At 50.6% G+C, this 21256-nt stretch overlaps 1 protein-coding gene across 1 annotated transcript in view; it reads left to right on the top strand.

The window, feature by feature from the left end:
• The first annotated feature begins 563 nt into the window (after positions 1-563).
• SLC4A8 (solute carrier family 4 member 8) overlaps positions 564-21256 on the top strand; it is a 77117-nt gene continuing 56424 nt past the window's right edge. Inside the window, exons 1-2 of the mRNA XM_062203639.1 lie at positions 564-645; positions 14483-14564. Coding sequence (XP_062059623.1) covers positions 601-645; positions 14483-14564 — 127 coding nt within the window. The 5' untranslated portion in view covers positions 564-600. The remainder of the gene's footprint in view (positions 646-14482; positions 14565-21256) is intronic.

The following is a 21256-nucleotide window of genomic DNA, read 5'->3' as shown; positions in this document are numbered from 1 at the left end:
AAGTCACCCGACCAGGCCCTGGCCCCTCACCCCCAAATCACCTCCTCCTGCAACCGGCAGGGACGTCCCCCATCCCACCCCGCCATCCCACTACCTCCAGAACGGAACAACTCATCTCCCGAGGATTAAACTCAGAAGAGGTAAAAGGCAGCACTTGTGCAGTTTCCAAGGGTCAGGTGCAGCCGCAGCCCGCTAGCTAGGAGCGGGAATTGTTCAATTTCTAGCAAGCAGTTGAAAGGACCTTCCAGCCCGGGGCGGGGGCTGAAGGGAGGGAGGCAGTTTCCACGGCAACGGGGCCCCGCGGCGGTTGGCTCCCGAGCTCTGGCTCCGCCTCCTCTGGTCGCCCCGGGTACCGCCGGACGGCGTCCTCCCGTGCTCCGCGCCCTGATTGGCTGCCCAGGCCGCTCGCTGATTGGCTGCGGCGGACGCCTCGCGGGCCGGTGGCTATGGAGGCGGCGGCGGCGGCGGCGGTTGATGGTTGACCGTTGGCTCCGGGAGCGGGGTCGCCTACGGGGGGTGGCCCGCTCACACCCGAGCCCGGCGCGCGGGCTGCGGACGCGCGGCCCGGAACCCGCCGGCGACACCTAGCGCGGGGCCGCCATGCCGGCCGGGAGTAACGAGCCGGACGGCGTCCTCAGTATTCAGGTAGAGGGCCCCGCCTCCCGCTCCTCCCCGGGGCGCAGCCTCTCCCGGTCCTCGGCCCACCCTCCTCCCTTCCTTCGGCCCCCCGAGCCCGGACTTCCCGGGCCACCCCCTGAGGGCGAGGGGGAGGCCGGCCCGGGACGCCAGGGGGCGCTCGGGCCGGGTGGGTGGGGATCAGGCCGGGGCTGGGTGACCTTGGGCCGAACCGGGAGCCTGGCCGGTCTGTGCCGCATCCCTGGCGCCGCCACGCTGCCCCGGTTCTCTCCGGGTCTTCCCTGCCAGGAGACGCCGGCTCTGGGCTCGTCGCGGGCCGCAGGATAGCCAGGGCCCTGGCTCTGCTGGGGCAGGTCTTTGTGTGTGTGTGTGTGTGTGTGTTTCCTTGGGGGCTTCTGGTTCCCCGGGGTGGCTCCCACAGAGGAAGTGCGGCTGCGCCCCCACCCCGCCCCGCGCACAGACCAGGACAGGTGCAGGGGAGGGGAGCACAGCTGGGGCTGAGGCTGCATTGATGGATCAGGAACAGGTGTTTACTGAGGGGGCGAGAAAGCCAGGTTTAAGTTTACCGCGAAGGAGACTGCTAATGGCAGGGAAAACTCCGGACTAAGGTGTCAGGGGGTTGAGGTGCTCATCTTAGGGCTGCCTCCCACGGACTGTGTGACCTTGTGCGACTCGCGGGGCCTCTTGGAACCTCAAGTTTCCCAAGCGATTACAACAGGCCAGGGAGTTTGTCTCAGGGATCTGTCTGTGAAAGGCTATAAGGGCTTTGCAGGATGACCATTGCTTGTGTGACCGGGAGTGAGCCGTAGCGGATTCTCTCACTCCCTGCACCTCTCCTGTGCTGGACATCAGAGGGTTTGGTTGCTTGGGGGTGGGGGTGGGGAGCCTGGGGCTGATGAGGAGGCTGAGAAGGGGATGATGGACCAGCTCAGGAGGAATGACAGGTCTTGGAAACCAATGCCATGCTGGCGTCAGCCATGTTTTCCGGGAAGAGGCAAGGAAGACATGCTGAGTTTGTAGGCAAGTGGTCATCTAACACTGACTCTCCTTTTCTTCCTGGTCATAGTTTGCTACCAGAAGGTGCATAATTCCTTCTTGGTTTGCTCAGTCAAAAAAGGAATGATAGCTAAGGCTTTATTTTTTGTTTATTTGAAAGGCAGAGAGAAGGAGATAGAGGAGAAAGAAAGCTAGATAGCTCCCATCAGCTGGTTCACTCCCCCAAAGTGCCCACAGCAGCCCGGGTTGGGCTAGGCCAGCCCAAAGCCAGTAGCTGAGAAACCTCCATCCAGGTCTCCCATGTGGGTGGCAGGGATCCAAGCACTTGAGCCATCACCTGCTGCCTCCCAGGGTGCATCAGCAGAAGCTGGATCCTGAAGCAGGGCCAGGACTTGAACCCAGGCGCTCTAACACGGAATGTGGGCATCTGAACAGCATCTTAACCATGGTGCCACACGCCTACCCCAGTATCTCAGATTTTAGAACACCTTCCCGTACCCAGCCCTGTTAAGGCCTGCTGTGGATACAGTGCTGGTGGGCAGCCGTTGGCAGTGGTACCTTCCCAGAACCTACCATCTAGTGGGATGGGAAAAGAAATAATTGGTTTCAAATCATGTAGTCACACAAATCAATGTATTATCGTAAACCAGTAAGTGCTTTGAAAGAAAGCCAGCCAGGTCTGTGCGTGTATAAACACTCATTCCAGCTTTAGTGTCAGATCAGAGTAGGTTTTGCTAAGGAAGACGTTTTGGTACAGAACTAAAGGATGAATGAATGCCACCTCAGGAGGAAGGGAGCTCGAAGGGCTGTGGGGGCCAAACAAGCAGCATATACAAACGTCCTGTGGCAGGAGGGGATGAGTCTGGCCAAAGACCTGAAAGAAGGCCGTGTGCTGGAGCCCCAGGAGCCGCGAGGGGAGTGGTGGGAGGTGTATTCTGGGGTCACACCTCCAGGGCCCTTGTAGCCCTTGCTGAAGATGTTGCTATTTTTCTGAGGACGAAGGGGAAGACGTTGGAGGGGGTTAAACAGGAAGGGAAAGGGGAGGAAGAAGAGAGGGTGAATGAGATCATGATCAGATTTTTCCTGGTGAAGCTTTCTGTGGGGCCGGCATTGTGGCACAGCCGGTTAAGTTGCTGCCTACAACACTGGCGTCCCGTGAGCGCTGGATCGAGTCCCAGCTGTTCCACTTCTGATTCAGCTCCCTGCTAATGCTCCTGGGAAAGCAGTAGAAGATGGCCCAAGTGCTTGGGCCCCTGCAGTCACGTGGGAGACCCAGAAGAAGCTTCTAGCTTCCGCCTGGCCCAGCCCTGGCCATTGAAGCCATTTGGGGGAGTGAACCCATAGGTGAAAGATCTCTCTCCTTCTCTCTCTCTCTTTCTGCCTTTCAAATAAATAAATCTTACAGAAAGACAGAACGCTTTCCCTGTCTGTGGTAGGGAGAACAGGCTGGAACAAATGAGGAGACAGCACCCTTAACTTGCAGAATGTGTGCGGGTTGTGTTACTGAGAACCTAATGACCTGTGGGTTTCCATTAGCGTTCTGGGAAGTTGATAATCTGAGTGCTTCTGGGTAGGATGGATAATAATTGTTTCCTTTCTATGCAGTTTGTGCAACTTTCACTGGAGATGGGGTGAGGAGAGGCACTGTAAGAATGGGAACAGCGGGACCTCCTGAAGGCTGGAGTCGGGCGAGAAGCAAATGGGCACTTGAGATTTAGGGAGGTGAAGGGAATGAGGAAAACGAGGAAAGGAGGTAGGAGTGATGCAGAAGAGGCACCTGCCGATTGAGCCTCCTGGGTGCCGGCTAAGCTGGGTGCAGGGCAGCCAAGGGCCTTGCAAAGTGAGTGGATTGCCCTTGGTGTAACACAGAGGTTCCAGACTCACATCTAAATACACCCAGTCTGTGTCATCCTCTCTGGGGTGGCCTGCTGCCCTAGCCTTCTAATCGTGACCTTTGCTTTATTTCTCTGCTCTCTTTTAAGAAGTTATCATTACTTTTACCTTAAATTTACCTACCTACCTACCTTTTTTTTTTTTTTTCCTACCTACCTACCTACCTACCTATCTATCTGAGAGAGACCAGGGGAGTGGGAACCTTTCATCCACTGGTTCACTCCCCAGCTGGGACCTGAAGCCGGAAGCCAGGAACTCAATCTGGGATCTCCCACGTGGGTGCAGGAACTACCGCTGAGCTATCACTTGCTATTTCCCAGGACTGCAGGAAAGTCAGGAGCTGGGAATTCTGATAGGAGACAGACATCTTTTTTTTGTTTTTTGACAGGCAGAGTGGACAGCGAGAGAGAGACAGAGAGAAAGGTCTTCCTTTGCCGTTGGTTCACCCTCCAATGGCCGCCGCGGCTGGTGCGCTGTGGCCGGCGCACCACGCTGATCCGAAGCCAGGAGCCAGGTGCTTCTCCTGGTCTCCCTTGGGGTGCAGGGCCCAAGCACTTGGGCCATCCTCCACTCACTCCCGGGCCACAGCAGAGCTGGCCAGGAAGAGGAGCAACCGGGACAGAATCCGGCGCCCCGACCGGGACTAGAACCTGGTGTGCTGGCGCCGCAAGGCAGAGGATTAGCCTATTGAGCCGCGGCGCCGGCCAAGACAGACATCTTAACTGCTAGACCAAACAACTGTTCCTCTGCTTTCTTTGTTGCCCTATGGTTCCCACAAGGAAGCCATTGGGAGTTTTAATTTTATTTATTTATTTTTTAACAGATTCATGTTATTTATTTGAAAGGCAGAATACAGAGAGGGAGAGATAGAGAGAGGGAGATCTTCCATCCTCTGGTTCACTCCCCCAAATGGCCACAGTGGCCGGGACTGGGCCAGGCCGAAGTCAGGATCCAGGACCCAGGAGCTTCATCCGGGTCTCCCAAATGGGTGCAGGGTGCAAGCACTTGGGCCGTCTTCTGCTCCTTTCCCAGATGGAGCTGGATCAGGAGTGGAGAAGCCAGAGCTCTCCACCTGTGGCACTCTAGGTAGCGGCTTAACCAGCTAAGCCACAGAGCCGGCCCCCAGGGGGAGCTTTTAAAAACACAAAGCAGACTGGGCAGCAGGTTAAGCTGCCACTTGGAATGCCTGCAATCCAGATGGGAGTGCTAGGATCAGATCCCCCACTTCTTCCAGTCCAGCTTCCTGCTGATGTGAGCCCCGGGAGGCGGCACACGAGGGCTCAGGTACTTGGGTTTCTGCCACTCATGAGAGAGATCTGGATAGAATTCCTGGCATCCGGGTTTGGCCTGGCCTAGCCCAGGCTTTTGTGGGCAATTGAGGAGTAAGCTAGCAGATGAAAGGTCTTTCTGTGTCTCTCTCTGGTTTTCAAATAAACAAACACAAACACACACAGGTGGGTGTTGTGGTGATGTGGAGTAAGCCGCCACTTGAGAAGCCCGCATCCCCTATCAGAGTGCTGATTTGAGTCCCAGCTGCTCCGCTTCCAAACCAGCCTCCTGCTAATGCACCTGGGAAGCAGTAGATGCTGACTCAGTGCTTGAGTTCCTGCAACCCCAGTAGGGGAACTGAATGGAGTTCCTGGCTCCTGGCTTCCACATGTTCCCAGCACTGGCTGTTGCAGCCATTTGGGGAGTGAACCAGCTGGTAGAATATCTGTGTCTCTCTGCCTTTCAAATAAAATAAAAATAAACAAAACAAAAAAACTAAAAACCACAAGTCAGATTATGTTGTGGCCCATCTTTCTTTTCTTTTAAAGATTTATTTATTTGAAAGGCAGAGTTACAGAAAGGCAGAGACAGAGAGAGAGAGAGAGAGGTGGAGAGATCTTGCATCCACTGCTTCACACTCCAGATGGCCGCAACAGCTGGAGCTGCGCTGATCCAAAGCCTGGAGCCAGGAGCTTCTTCCAGGTCTCCCATGTGGGTACAGGGGCCCAAGGACTTGGGCCATCTTCTTCTTCTTCTTCTTTTTTTTTTTCTTTTTTAACCCAAATAAGCCTTTTATTTAATGAGTACAAATTTCATAAGTACAACTTTAGGAATATATTATTCTTCCCAGCATTTCTGCCTTCCCGGCCCTACTCCCACCCCTCCACCTTCTTCCTCTCCCATTCCCAGTCCCGTTCTCCATTAAGGTTCATTTTCAGTTAACTTTATACACAGAAGACCAACTCTATACTAAGTAATGATTTCAACAATTTGCACACACAAACAAACTGTTTGAGAATAAGTCTTACATTTAATTCTCATAATACAACTCTTTGAGGACAGAGGGCCTGCATGGGGAGTTAGTTCACAGTGACTCCTGTTGTTGATTTAACAATTAACACTCTTATGTATGACGTCAGTGGTCACCCAAGGCTCTTGACATGAGCTGCCTAGGCTATGGAAGCCTTTTGAATCCACAGTCTCCAGCAGTATTTAGACAAGGCCATAGCAAGGTGGAAGTTCTCTCTCCCCTTCAGAGAAAGGTACCTCCTTCTTTGATGGCATGGCCCATCTTAAAATCCCTCACTGGCTTACTTCCCAGTGCATTTTAGAATAAAACCCAGTCTCCTTGTGGCCGATCTCCCAGAGTGCCCATGCTACCCTCTCTTGCCATGCACCCCCACTCTCGTTTCTTTCTGTATCACCAGCATGCCAAGCTCATTTGGACTTCCGGAGCTTTGTCCTGATCCTCCCCACCGTGGAGATCCCTTTCTGCCTAGGCCTTTCTGCCTAGGCCTTCTCATAACTCAAATGTCACCTCCACGGAGGGGCTTTTCCCTACCTCCAGCCCCTGTCCCTCACTCACCCTCTCATATGGCCCTGTTTGCTTTTCTGAATAGCATATGTAACTTATCGGAAGCATTCTTGTTTTGATTTTATTACCTTCTCAAATAGGAGCTTCATGGGAGTGGGGACCAGCATCAAAATCTTGTCATCCACATCAGTATGGCCGGCTGTAATGCTGGTACCCGGTGGCCATATCCCAAGGCAAGATGCTTGTTCTTGAAGAGCTCCTGGGCAGTCAGGAACTGCACAGAGCAGCAGATGGTCACTGCGGCTATGCCTTTGCTCAGGTGTGCAAGCCAGAAAGCTGTAACCCGCCCTCTCCACCTAGAAAATGCTGTTTTGACCCCCCAGGTCTGACTGCACATGGAATTCTCTCAGAATTTGTCGTCCAGTCTCGTTGGTCCCCAACATCTCCCCAAGTCCCATCCTTTCTCCCGCTCCTTCTCTGTGGACTATACATGTGCATCTCTGCTGCTTTCTCTGTTGACACTGTTTTGTTTTTGTTTTTAAAGATTTGTTTAATTATTTGAAAGACAGAGTTAGAGATCGAGATCTTCCACCTGCTGGTTCACTCCCCAAATGGTTGCAACAACTGGGGCTAAGCCAGGCTGAAACCGGGAGCTTCTTCCAGGTCTCCTACATTGGTGCAGGGGTCTAAGGGCTTGAGCCAGCCTCTGCTGCCTTCCCAGGCCACTCGCAGGGAGCTAGAACGGAAGTGGAGCAGCCAGGACTTGAACCCAGGCCATGGCTTAACCCGCTCTGCCATAGTACCAGCCCCTGTGTTGTTGCTGTTAACTTCTGTTGAGTGCTTGTTTTCTGTGCATTATCCCATTTAATTTCTAGATGTCACAAATGAATTTTGAGGAAACTTTGACGTAGAGGGGCCTAGAAGTGGCCGAGTGGCCTGTGGCTCTGCAGAATCCAGGTCTGCCTCCCTCCAAAAGACACGCCCTTAATCACTGTGCCTAGCTCTGAGTGAGCACTGAGGGAGTGTGTGGGAAGACACGTGTGGCAAGGTGCACAGAGGATGCACCAGAGAGGAAGAGGCCAGCGAGGCGGCCCCTGCTGTAACTTAGGGTGAGTTAATGACCTCTGGAGGTGGTTATTTACATTTGAAGTCAGTGAGCTCTTAGAGGGAGAGATAATAGAGGAAGATGAGGAAGCTTTAGGGAAAGCCCCATGCTTTGGCCTGGAACTGGGACCATCTCGTAGCTTCACAGCTCTCCCGGTCAGCACGCTGGGAACCAGGCAGAAGGAAATGCTGGCGGAGCAAGCTGGAGAGGTTGGAACCCTCAGAATTTGAGCCAAGTGGTGCTGGGAACTGAAGAGCCATTCAGGGAGGGAGCAAGTGGCACAGGGGACACAAGTGACTGTGGGCAGTTCCCAAGGCTTTTATGAGCACCAGGCCTGCCCAGAGTGGACAGTTCTGTAGAACTCTCCGGAACAGCAAGTGCTGGTAGAGGATTGATAACTGAGAAGCACAGCTGAGGGGCGGAGAGCCACACCCCATGTAAGGCTGAAGGAGACCTGGACTCCCCTGGACTCCGGTGCACTTGTTGGAGCTCGGCAAATATTTGCTGAATGAATGAGTGAACGGATGGGGAGAGTGGGGCAGCTCTGGTCACATTGTGGTAGTCCATAAATATTTGTCCAGTGTTAGGGAGTGAAAGTATTAACCAGACGTAGCAGCCTGTCCGCGCACCGCTTAGCAGTGTGTGATCCCTGCCTCCCTGGCCTCTGCCAGCACACACTGGGTGTTCTTCCCAGACAGGAGAACTGGGGAGCTGAGGGCATCCTATTGCCCTGGTTTCACTGGCTGTGCTGAGGGGCTTCGCCGGGAGCAGAGGCCTGAGCAGGAACAGGTGGACAGTGCACACTGCAGATTTACTGCCTTCAAAGTCCACACACAGTTGTCCTAGCTCATGGTTTGCCTCGGCAGGGTAGACAGGGTTCACAGTAGGAATCGGGGTGCAGAAAAGCTGCTGTAAGTGTTCTAAACGTGCCGCTAGGTAACAGGAACAGTTCTTAGGTCATGGGTAGTTTCCCACAAGGAGTAGCAGCACGTTTGCTCTGCTGTTGGGGGTTAGGAAGTCATAATATATGTCCAATGTTAGTTTTCTAGCACATTACCACTGATTGGCTTACACAATGCACCTTCCTCGTCTCCCACTCAGAAGTCTGACTCAGGTCTTTCTGGGGTTTGCTTTGCTTTCCGTCTTTTAGAGACTGCCTGCATCGTTTGGCTCACAATTCCCTGCCACTGCCCTTTCCTGTCTCTCCAGAGCCAGGAACTTAGCATCTCCCGGGTCTTGCACGTGTCCTCCTGTCTTTCTCTGCCTCTGCTCCCATTTTTGAGGGTCCTTGTGGTTACATAGAGATTATTACATGGTGTTGACATAATCCAGGATAATCTCTTTATTGTAAGATAGTGACTAGCAAATTTACTTCCCTCCACAACCTTAATTCCCCTTTGCCTGCAGGGTAACACACTCTCAATTGTTGCAGGGTTAGGGTGTGTGTCGCTTTAGGGGACCACCGTTCTCTCCATCAGTGATCTGTACTGTGGAGGGGTGGCTCATGGTGGGGGTCCCTGGGATTTTAGGTCCCTCGCAGGCTGCTGAGGGGTGAGGATGGGCAGCTCATGGCCCTGGAGGAGAGGCGGTGTGGGCACGAGTTCTCGTGGAGTCTCTATTTCTTCCCCCGGGTGTCTACATTCAGGAAGTAATTGAGGGCATCAGAGAGCTGGGGATCTGTGGGTCAGGTTCGGGGCTCTGCTGGATGAGAGGAAGATGGAAGCGAATAGGGAGATGGAGAAAGGGCACTTGAGAGCACAGGTTCTGGAACACTGAGGATTTGAGATGAGGATATGGACCTTGAGCTATTTTCACTGTGGGCATTAATCCAAGATTACATCACCTGAGCTCTCCAGAAATGACCAGGTTCTTGGATTTTGCAGTATTAGCATGTGATGTTAGTAGGAGCACAGCCAGGCTTGAGTTAGAATTCTTCTGATGAACTCTTGTGAGATTTTGCCCAGTCTTGATTTAAGGCTGTTTTGAGGATATGTAAATACAGTGCTAGGCATATAGCAAGTGTCCAACAACAAATATTTGTTGGTACTACTGTACTGGTTGTATTGACTTGGTTTGCTGATTAGAAACCCTGGAAATCATTTCTGTATTTATTGATTTACAAATGGTCAAATGGGGCAGGTGTTTGGCCTTGTGGTTAAACTTAAGTAACCGACTCCTTGCCACTTAGGTGGGAGACCTGGATTGAGCTCCTAGGCCTCAGCTTTGGCCTGGCTCTGGCCTGACTCTGGCCTGGCTGTTGGGGGTATCTGGGGTATAATTCAGTGGTAGGGGCATGGGTTCTCTCTCTCAAGTAATTTTTAAAAAACCCATATTTTAAATGTGGCTAAAAGTGCCATAACTCAGTAAACATTAACCTCTTTATTTTTGGTTCTGGTGGGGATGGAGATATGGGGAATGGGAGGGCTTTATAGAAAATTTCTGAGAACATTGAATTTTTTGGGAAATAAATGGAAGAGATCCTTGAGGTAAAACATCAGAGACACTGCAGGAAACGAGGCGGGATTCAGCTGTGCGGGTCTGCACCTGACAGGATCTGGGAGGAACACCAGGGAAGGTGTGTGGGACACAGAGCTCAGACACGCTGTGCTCCCCACACTTCCACCGCCCTGAAGCTGTGGCTGCTCCCAGGAGCTGGAGTCATTCAGGAAGACCCAGAGCTGCCTCCACTTTTTACTTCGTTCACTAACGTCTGTGAGAATCTGGTTTGCTGCTCAGCTAGAATTCATTCATTTTTCAAGGCTCCTAGCAGTGCTTCCTCTCTCAAGGCCTGTCTTGCAGTTTCGACTTTGTAAGGTGCCTTCATTCCCTTCGTCTAGCCTCTTCCTTGAGGCGGGCGCCTCAGGTCAAGTCACATGTACTAGTGGGTCCCTGTCGGTGGGCAAAGATGGAAGTGCAGAGAGAGAGACTTAGTACGGGGCATTTTCTGTAGATTTCCCTTCTCTCCCTCTCCCTCTCCCCTTCCTTTCCACTTCTTTCCAGCTTATATAATGTGGTTCTCATGATTCACATCTTTCCTGAGTCAGAAACCTTTTTGGATGAATATTGCAGACACTTTCCCAAGAAAAATGCACATTTGCATTCCCATGTGCTAGCCCAGCTCTGTGAATGCCATCCACACGTCCCCTGGAAATCCACAGATCCCGGGTAGGAAGTCCTCTTGGTCCTAACTAATGATGGCATCAGAAGAAATGCTAGCCAACTGGCAAGTTCTCGGCAGAAAGCCCAGATCAAAGAAGCCTAATGTCCTTTTATGTTCGTTTTGAATAACTTCAAACAAACTTTGAACATTTCCAGCGTATACCAAAATAGGGAGATTTGCATAATGAATCATCATGTACCCATAGCTTGGCTTCCGAAGTGAACGTGTCATCGTGTTTCATCTGTGTCTCCATTCAGTTGCCAAATCCCAGACGTCTTTCCATTTCATCAGTAACGACTTCAGTGCCTGTCACCAAAGATTAAGGACCTTTTAAAAATAACGTAACTGCTATATCACACGATTATCTTCCTACTTTCAAAAATAACAGTTATCCCTCAACGTAATCGAATATCCCTTCTGTTGTTTCAGTTTCTGTGAGAGCCTTGTAATTCTTCTTCTCCTATTTTAATATTTGGTGTATTTGAACCAGGATCCAAATAAGATCCACACAGGTGCTTTTTTTTTTTTTTTAAGATTTATTTATTTATTTATTTGAGAGGTAGAGTTACAGACAGTGAGAGGGAGAGATAGAAAGAAAGGTCGTCCCATTCACTGGTTCACTCCCCAAATGGCTGCAATGGCTGGAGCTGGGCTAATTCGAAGCCAGGAGCCAAGAGCTTCTTCCGGGTCTCTCACACAGGTGCAGGGCCCAAGGATTTGGGCCATCTTCCACTGCTTTCCCAGGCCATAGTAGAGCTAGACTGGAAGAGGGGCAGCCAGGACATGAACCATTGCCACAGGAGGAGGATTAACCTACTGCACCACAGCGCCGGTCCAGGCCCCAGTTGCATTTTTTTTTAATGCCAGACCTTTTAATGTTTTGGCTAACAGTGCTCTCTCTCTCTCCCTCTCTCAGCAAGACAAAGAAAGTAGATAAACAATTACTCTGTAGATACAGGCCGTAGTGTACCAATCTAAATTAAAGAAACTAACAAAGAGGTCAATTTTCAAACAATGTTTCTGATGATTGATCCTGTGCTTGCCTTGTGTTTTGCTTTTGTAGTCTTAGGGTCAAAAAACCAATCATCTCTCCCTCCCCCCACCCACCTGTAATCCCACTGTGCTCTGTGCTGTGTCAGATGGCTGAGGACAGTACCAACTGTTTGATTGATTGAGCTCTTGATTTTAAAAACCAATGGGAAAGCCAACATGAATAACCATTTATATCCATATGTGGTTTTATGAGAAAACATTGAATATCAATCAAAGAATTCACAAAGCTAGTAAACATTCATCGAAATCTATTCATGATGGGACATTACACATCATTCTCTCCCAAAGTCCTTGGTTCACAGTAGGGTTCACTCTTGGTGTTGGCCTTGGACAAATGGGTACTGACATACGTCCGCCAAGATAGTATCACTGGAGTATTTTACTGCTCTCAGAATCCTCTGTGCTCCCCCTGTTGAGCCCTCTCTCCCACCAGCCCCTGCAACTACTGAGGTTTTACTGTCTGCATGGCTTTGTCTTTTCCAGGAAGCCACGTGATTGGAATCATACAGCACGTGGCCTTTTCACACCGGCTGCTTTCACGTAGTAGTGTGCATTTAAGTTCTTCCATGTCTTGATAGCGTATTTCTTTTTAGCCCTGAATACTATTCCATCATCTGGTCGTATCACAGTTTACCCTGTTTACCTACTGAAGGGTATCTTGGTTCCTTCCCAGTTTTGGCAATAATGAATAAGCTGCTATAAACATCTGTGTTCAGGTTTTTGTGGGGACATAAGTTTTCAGTTCTTTTGGATAAATACCAAGGAGCATGACTGTTGGATCGTATGGTAAGAATATGTTCAGTTTTGTGAGAAACTGCTATACTGTTTTGCATTCCCACCAGCAGTGAATGAGAGTTCCTCCTCAGCATTTGGTGGTGCTGGTGTTCTGGATCTTGGCCACCCTAATATGTGTAGCTAACTGCAAAAAACCCTTTCAGGGGCCAGTGCCATGGAGTAGTGGGTAAAGCTGCTGCCTGCAGTGCTGGCATCCCATATGGGCACTGGTTCAAGTCCCGACTGCTCCACTTCCAATCCAGCTCTCTGCTATGGCCTGGGAAAAGCAGTAGAAGGTGGCCCAGGTCCTTGGGCCCCTGTACCCGTATGGGAGACCCGGAGGAAGTTCCTGGCTCCTGGCTTCAGATCGGCACAGCTCAGGCCGTTGCGGCCAATTGGGAAGTGAACCAGCGGATAGAAGACCTCTCCCCCTCTCTCCCCTCTCCCCCCTCTCCCCCCTCTCCCCCCTCTCCCCCCTCTCCCCCCTCTCCCCCTTCTCCCCTTCTCCCCTTCTCCCCCTCTCCCCCCTCCCCCTCTCCCTCTCCCTCCCTTTCCCTCCTTCTCTCTCCCTCTCTCTCCCTCTCTCTCTCTGTGTAACTCTGAATTTCAAATAAATAAAATAAAATCATTTTTAAAAAAACCTTTCAGTTGATTTGTTTGAATCAGGATCCAAATGAAATCCACATATTGCATCTGGTTCATTGTCTCTTTTAACCTAACTGTTGAAAATGGTGTTTTAAGAGCTTACAACTTAGATGTTGAGGATACTTGCTGTTACTGGTTGGTCACTTTTTTCTAGGTCTTTTGTGTGGACAGAGTCTGAATTTTGTTGATTATATTTCCCTGGGAATGTTTTTTTGTGGAACTCTGTTTCATTGTATGTTCAGTAAATTGGTACTTGGATTTAGAAACTTGATTAGATTGGAGATGATTTATTTGGTAAAATTACCTCATATGTGATGATGTGGGTCTCCCATGAGGAGGTATATGATGTTCGGTTGTCTTTTTTTTTTTGAAGATTTATTTTTTATTTGAAAGACAGAGTTACAGTGAGGCAGAGACAGAGAGGGAGAGAGAGAGAGGTCATCTTCCGCTGATTCACTCCTCAGTTGGCTGCAACAGCCAGAGCTGGTCGATCCAAAGCCAGGAGCCAGGTGCTTCTTCCAGGTCTCCCACGTGGGTGCAGGGGTCCAGGGACTTGGGCCATCTTCTGCTTTCCCAGGTTATAGCAGAGAGCTGGTTTGGAAGTGGAGCATCCAGGACTGGAACCGGCGCTCATATGGGATGCCAGCACTGCAGGCGACGGCTTTACCCCATTACGCCACAGCGCTGGCCCCTGGTAGTCTTTTTTGTGATGTTAGCAAAACTATTAAAAATCATTACAATCTGCTAGGGCTTGCAAAATGGTGAGGTTCTATCATTCCTTTTATATTTCTCCTCTTCCATAATGAGAAACTTCCCTCATCTGGTCTATAGAACTACTCTGTGGTATAATTTTAAGCTGGAAAGCCAAGGTAAATTATTTTCCAGTTTTCACACTAATGAGTTGGTTTATTTACATTATCCTCCAATGGTGATCAGTAATTTTTTTAAGTAATGTTGTGAACTCCTGAGTCTAAACATATTTGATGTATCGCGTCTGTTGCTGATATCATCATTATTTTCCTATTTTTGGCAAGGTCACTCTTTAAGTTTGCTCCTGAGTCCTTTTTAAATGTTTACTCATTTTCCTTTTATTTGAAAGGCAGACAGAGAGACAGATGGAGAGAGATCTTATATCCACCTGTTCACTCCTACAATAGCCAGGGTTGGCCAGACTGAAGGAAGGGGCCTCGAACTCCAGCCAAGTCTCCTATGTGGATGGCAGGGATCCAGATGTTCTCTGAGTCTCAGGTTGATGGCTGGCTACTGTATTTGCATCTCAAAGTTACTGTGAGGTTCAAATTTCAAAGTACACATGAACCATTGTGTGCTGCCGCCCCCCCCCCCCCCCCCCCCGCAAGTAACTCTAACGGTCTGATATGTAAGGACCTACTCTGACTGCTTATTTGTGTTTAAACAGAGAGCAGATGAAGAGGCTGTGGTGGATCAGGGCGGCACCAGTACCATTCTTAACATTCACTATGAGAAGGAAGAGTTGGAAGGTAAGAACCGTGGAGGGATCAGAGAATGGGCGAGACACAGCTGGTGTGGGAAACAGACCTGGCTCTGCCGCCAGGACACTGGACTGGAGTGCTAACTCTTTCTCTCTAGCTTATGACCCTGGGGGAGAAGCATTTAAATTCCATGAGCCTCAGGGCCCTCATCTGGTCAGTAACCTGGGGCTGTATCCCCAGTGCTGGCTGACAGCACTGTCACTGGGATGTAACTGCAGCACCTGAGACGGTGCCTTGAGAAGTTCAATATCGTCCGTATCAATGCTAAGAAATAATGTATTCCTCGAGAATGCGAAGCACTTGACCCTTGACAACTGGGTGGAAAATAAATGCGTACAGAACATGTAAACAGACAGCAACAGTAAAAGTAGAGAGTTGTAGCATCTCAGGTTGGCTGTAAAACCATTTTGTCCCATTTGCAATATTTGCGCTCTCTGTCCTAGCTATTCCAGTTTCTTGCTGGTGTTCTCATCTAAACAAGAAAAGGGGAAACAGAAGCTCGCCTTTGGAGTTCACAACACAAAGTTCTGTGAAAACCTAGGAAGTGGGAGGGATGGAAGAAGCACTTTTGTTGTCAGGCTCTGTCTGGTTTACCCTCCTAATGCCTGTCTTCCTTTCTCTGCTCCCCACCGTGAACTGCCACCTCCCTCCAACCAGTGTGTGGCATCCTGCTTCCCCTTTTCCCAGGGGGCCTACTTGGATGCATACCCAGCGGTGGCTTCCTGATTAGTGGCGATGCTCAGTTTCATTAGGGAAGGCGCGTGTCCAGCCCAGCCTCTGGTCCCGTGCCTCTGTTAAGTCCATGCAGCATCTCCTGCGTGGCTGAAGGCCGTGATGCAGCGGCGTTCTGGTGCTAAGACGGCGGGTGGGACCCTCTCTCTGTAACGTGTGTTCTGGGATGGGTTTTTCATCCATGCTGCGCAACCCCCAGAGAGCACTTGTCCTATGGATGGGGCGAGGCTGTAAGGCTGACTCAGCCTCTCTGTTACCATGAGAACTTATGTGGGTGGCTCAGCGGAGGGCAGTGGTGTTTGGGTGTGCCAAGGTTAAGTTGTCCAGGTCATTTTGAGCTGATGGGGGAACAGCAGTGAGGGCAGTGGGGTGTGGCCTGGGAGGCTTCCATTTGCTCAGTGCCCTCTGTGTTAGGCATTAGATGAGGCACCTATGCAAGCTGTCTTTTTCATCTTCATGGCACCCCAGGCAGGTAGGTGTCATTGCTGGTCTGCGTGTGGACAGCCCAGCAGCTGGTGCGTCGGGACTAGCCTCCTGTTCTGTACTCATATCTCGTTCCATCACATCAATTTTTTTTTGTCTTTTTAAAGATTAATTCAAGTGCTTTAAAAATTATTTACTTATTTGAAAGGCAGGGATACAGAGAGATCTTCTACTGCCCATTCACTCCCCAAATGCCAGCAACAGCTGGAGCTGGGCCAAGCTGAAGCCAGGAGCCAGAAATTCGGCCCCAGCTGCTTCAGATGTCGCTGCTTACTCCTAGGGTGTACATTAGCAGGAAGCTGGAATTGGGAGCAGAGCCAGGACTTGAACCCAGACATTCTGAAATGGGATGCAGACATCTTAACCACTGCACCAAAAGTCAGTCCCCCTATAAACGTTTTAATCTGTTGCTCCCTTCATTCTGCCTTGATAATACCGTTGTCTCTCTGCCTCTCACTGCACCTCGGAGGTCCATGTTACTGTCAGTGTGTTTGTAAACACCCACTGGGCCTTTGCTCCCAGCAAGGAAGCAACCATTTATGAGCACTCTTGTCTGCTTGGGAGTAGAATAATAAGCTGGGGCAGGTGCTTCTGGCTCCTGAGGACGCACTTCCGTCCACAGTGGTCAGTCGAGTCATTGGCAGCGGGAGCAGCTTCTGCAGGTGACACAGCCTGTCCCTGACGCATGCTCTACCTTGCTGAGAGCCACCCAGGGTGATGGCGTTATTGCAGGATCCTGTGTTGGGAAGTAGTTCTTTATTCATGGAGCTTTCTGAAAGCCAGAATCTTACTTCTGTTTACCCTTGAAGATGAGTGCTGTGCGCAGTTGGAGGATACGTGCCCACTCTGGAGAGGAGGAGAGTGGGATTTGCTGTGGAGCAGCCCAGGATCAGTGAGGCTGCACTCAAGGTGCTATTGTGTCTTGAAGGTGGAGGTTAAGGTCAGGCCCTCGTGTTCTGATTCAGTATGCATGCCGTGACAGAAGGTTCTGGGCCTGTGGAGAGACCTCTGGGCCTGCAGAGCCTTCCCTTTTTCTATACCTGGACCCACATGGCCATCCCTTCCCTTACCCCATTTCCAGGCCCGCTTCTGAGATCTAGTCTCTGGATATTGTTAGAAACTTTGTGAATAGGAGACTTTTTTTTTTTTTTTTTTGCATAAGTTAATCTTATCAATAAGGGAGGGTACATTAAAACCTGACAGCTTTTTTTTTTTTTTTTTTAATGTAAGGGAAAAACTCAAGTGGACGTTAGCACAGCTTTCCAAAGATAAACTAAAGAGGAGTCACAGCCTGCGACGTGCTTCTGTGAGCTCACAGTCCCAGGGGGACTCAGGACAGTTGTTTCAGTTGGAAGAATGGCTTTTTCCATCTTTTCTGGCAGATCATTAATACCTGATTAACTACTAGATTTCTGATTCCTGCAGTAAGCTTAATGCCTTCTAATAAGGTTTTTTTTTTTAAGATTTATTTATTTATTTATTTGAAAGAGTTACAAAGAGGCAGAGGCAGAGAAAGAGAGAGAGATCCTCCATCTACTGGTTCACTCCCCAAGTGGCTGCAATGGCCTGAGCTGCGCCAATCTGAAGCCAGGAGCCAGGAACTTCTTCTGGGTCTCCCACACAGGTGCAGGGGCCCAAGGACTTGGGCCATCTTCTGCTTTCCCATCTTCAGCTTTACCCGCTACGCCACAGCGCTGGTCCCAATCTAATAAGGTTTTTAACAGAGGTCAGAGCCAGTTGAGCATTTTATAACTGAAAAAAAAAAAAAAAAAAAAAAAAAAAGAGAGAGAGAGAAGAAGAAGAAGAAAGACTGGCTCTGTTGCACATGTTAGAATTCCACTGTGGTTACTGACTTTGAGTCAACCTGTAAGCTCCCAGCAGCATCCTGCCCTCTGCTACATACTAATGAGCTCTGAGAGTGCCTGGTAAACAGTGCGTGTGTAGTGCACTGTGCACTGGTGCCCCAGTCACCGTGCATTCCTTTCTGCTTGGCAAGGTTCAGTACTAGTTCACTCACTAATGGTTGTTCTCTGGATGGGTATATATACTTATTTTAAAAAATATGCACCATGGGGCCGGCACTGTGGCATAGTGGGTAAAGCCTCCACCTGCAGTGCCGGCATTCCATATGGTTGCCGGTTCGAGTCCTGGCTTCTCCACTTTCGATCCAGCTCTCTGCTATGGCCTGGGAAAGTAGTAGATGGCCCAAGTGCTTGGGCCCCTCCACCCACATGGGAGACCTGGCGGAAGCTCCTGGCTCCTGGCTTCGGATCGGCACAGCTCTGGCTGTCGCGGCCATCTGGGGAGTGAACCAGTGGATGGAAGTCCTCTCTCTTTCTCTGCCTCTCCTTCTCTCTCTGTGTAACTCTGACTTTCAAGTAAATAAATAAAATATATATATTGTATATATACACCTACATTCCATCTCTCATAATTTTTACTAAATTAGAATACTTTACTTATACACAGCCCCAGAAGACTAGGTGTGACACGGACTGCAAACACGAATGGGCAGTGAGAGGGGAAGAAATGGCGTTTGGGTACATTGTAGGTTAGGAGACTCTGTAGAAGCAGAGCAGTGACTGGCTGGCACAGTGACCGCAGGGTCAGTTCTGTGAGGTCACAGGACTACCCCAAACCAGATGATGCACTGCTATCATATGATGGTGCTATGTGCATCTCCTGGTGTCCGTCGCTCATTTCTCAGAGGACCCAAATTCCTGCTCCGGAGCCCTGGTCTAGACATTGATACCTGACGCCTGACATCTCGACCTGATTTCTGCTCAGGAGAAAGCAGCTTCCTTCTCCAAGACTGGAGCTTTCCCTGCAGAAGCAGCACAGGCTTCTGCGGGCTGTCTCCCCAGCCATGCCTCAGACCTGCCTCATGGGAATTTAGAAATCAAGCAAAAGCGTACATTATCCCTTGCCAAACATTTGCTGAGCCCCTCTGAGCAAGGAGTAGGACAGCTGCAAGAATGGAACCATTGTGTCTCCTCCAAAGAATGACCTAGCACAAACATTTCCTGGGACTTGCACATCAGGACCTGGGCTCGACCAGTATCTCTACAAGACCCAGGATACCACTTGCTCCAACCTCTTTGCTTTATTTTAATGGTAACAGTGAGGAAATGAACCAATAAGATGTGAGCTAATAAAACAGGCTCTAATAGCCCAGGCATTGCCTCTTCAATTTCTCTGCAGAGCATACTTAAAATTAAATAACACCAGCCCTCTTAGCAGTGCGAGCCCTGTGAACCCTGCAGGTGTGCCTTTCCCCGCTGTGCCACAGTGCTGGTCGCTAGGATCCAGTTTTGTTTCCCGTGGCCCACCGATTCTTCATGATCTGCCCCTGCCTGTTTGTCCCCTTCCTCCTTTCCTTCTTGTCTTTTCAACCTCGCTCTGGCCTTTTTGCCTTGGAACCAGCCCTGCCTGTTCGTCCCTCTCCCAGGGATACTCTAACACCCCCCCCCCCCCCATGCCTTCCCGTGGCCTCTCCTTCTCAGGCATCCTCTCTAAGTGTCTGAGCCAAAGTCTCCCTTCTCCAGCCCTACCCCGATGTTCCAGCTCTTTACCTGGTTTGATTCGTGGCCCCCCCTGATATTTGATGTGATTTTGTTTGCTTTCCTGACGACTTTGTTCCCCAACTATAAAACGTGTCCTGAGGACTTTGTGCTGGTCACGACTGGATCCCCAGCCTTGGGGACAGGACCTGGCACTGTTAGGTGACTGCAGTTTGCCGCCGCCGCTGCCAGTGATCTTCACCGACACTTCAAGTGGAACATTGTTGGTTAACAAGTGGCGGGTGGGGTTCTGATTAACACAGGATGCAGCTAGTCAGATTCGGATTCTGAGAGGGAGGTAGGGCCTGAGGCCTCGGGGAACTTGCCAAGGAGTAGTGGGAGACCGGACAGGTAACTGCCCGCCTTTACTGCAAGGCAGAGAATAAGTGCTAGTCAGGGCCCCTGGGGACTCTGGGAAGGGGCCGGCACCTCTGATCAGGGAAATCAGAAATGCTACTGAGGACAAAGGCGCAATGGGATGAGTGGGCCACGGCACCTCCAGGAAGCTCAAGCACGTTTGTGGAATGGCCGTTTGGCTCAGGCAGCGAAAAGTGTGACGTGAGAGTGGGTGCAGCAGCGGAGGCCATGGGGAGGAGACGGCTGCTGTGTTGCTGGGGTACATCCAGCCTTCCCCCCGAGAGTGTGTATTCTGTGTGAGCATGTGCTATGTCCACTTTTATGTCTCTTGAGCTGACCGCTCAGTTCTTGAAGTATAATTGTCCTAAGGGAAGAAAAGACTAGAAAGGAGATGGAGGCCTGAGTGAGCACAAAGGGATCTGAGCTTGTAGGGATGAGCTGTGACCAGGAGGATCAGTTTGCAGTGTTAAAGTAATGTGGGAAGCCAGCGCTGCGGCTCAATTGGCTAATCCTCCGCCTGTGGTGCCGGCACCCCAAGTTCTAGTCCCGGTTGGAGTGCCGGATTCTGTCCTGGTTGCTCCTCTTCCAGGCCAGCTCTCTGCTGTGGCCCAGGAGGCAGTGGAGGATGACCCAAGTGCTTGGGCCCTGCACCAGCATGGGAGACCAGGAGGAGGCACCTGGCTCCTGGTTTAGGATCAGTGCAGTGCACCGGCCGTAGCGGCCATTTGGGGGGTGAACCAATGGAAAAAGGAAGACCTTTCTCTCTCTCTCTCTCTCTCTCTAACTCTGCCTGTAAAAAAAAAAAAAAATTAATGGGGGAGGGGCTGGCACTGTGGCGTAGTGGGTAAAGCCACTGCCTGCTTTGCCAGCATCCCATATGGACACTGATTTGAGTTCTGGCTGCTCCACTTCTGATCCAGCTCTCTGCTATGGCCTGGGAAAGCAGTAGAAGATGGCCCAAGTTGTTGGGCCCCTGCACCCACTTGGGAGACCCAGAAGAAGCTTCTGGCTCCTGGCTTTGGACTGGCGCAGCTCTGGCCATTTCATCGTGGCCATTTGGGTAGTTAACCAGTGGATGGAAGACCTCTCTCTTTCTCTGCTTCTGCCTCTCTATAACTCTGCCTTTCAAATAAATAAATAAATCTTTAAAATAAATAAAAAATTAATGTGGGAGCAGGAAGAAAGGCTTGGCTTTGTCAAGGGTGTGGGGGAGAAACGCATGACATCCCCACGCCAGAGGGTGTGCAGTGCAGGGACAGAGAGGTAGGGCTGGACGTCTGGGGAAGCTGAGAGAACGGCAGTGCCACGGAGAGAAGCATGGGAGAAAATGAGACCACATGTGACTGGCGCGGAGGATGGTGAGTTTGCTGGGGGAACATTGGCTCACTGCAGGTGAGGATTTGGGGGTGCTCTGTGCAAGCGAGCTTTGGCATCAGAAGAGTGGCCAGCACTGAAAAGAAGGCCTAGGATGAGAAGCCAGGGAGCCTTCCTGGGGTGGACTGTGGAGGAGCGGAGAAGCACGGGGGGAGGGAGGATAAGCCAGGGAGG

This window comes from Lepus europaeus, chromosome 10 (genome assembly GCF_033115175.1).
Source record: "Lepus europaeus isolate LE1 chromosome 10, mLepTim1.pri, whole genome shotgun sequence".
In the NCBI taxonomy this organism is placed as follows: Eukaryota; Metazoa; Chordata; class Mammalia; order Lagomorpha; family Leporidae; genus Lepus; species Lepus europaeus.
The sequence above is the reverse complement of the archived record's forward strand: the minus strand, read 5'-3'. Positions and strand labels throughout refer to the sequence as shown.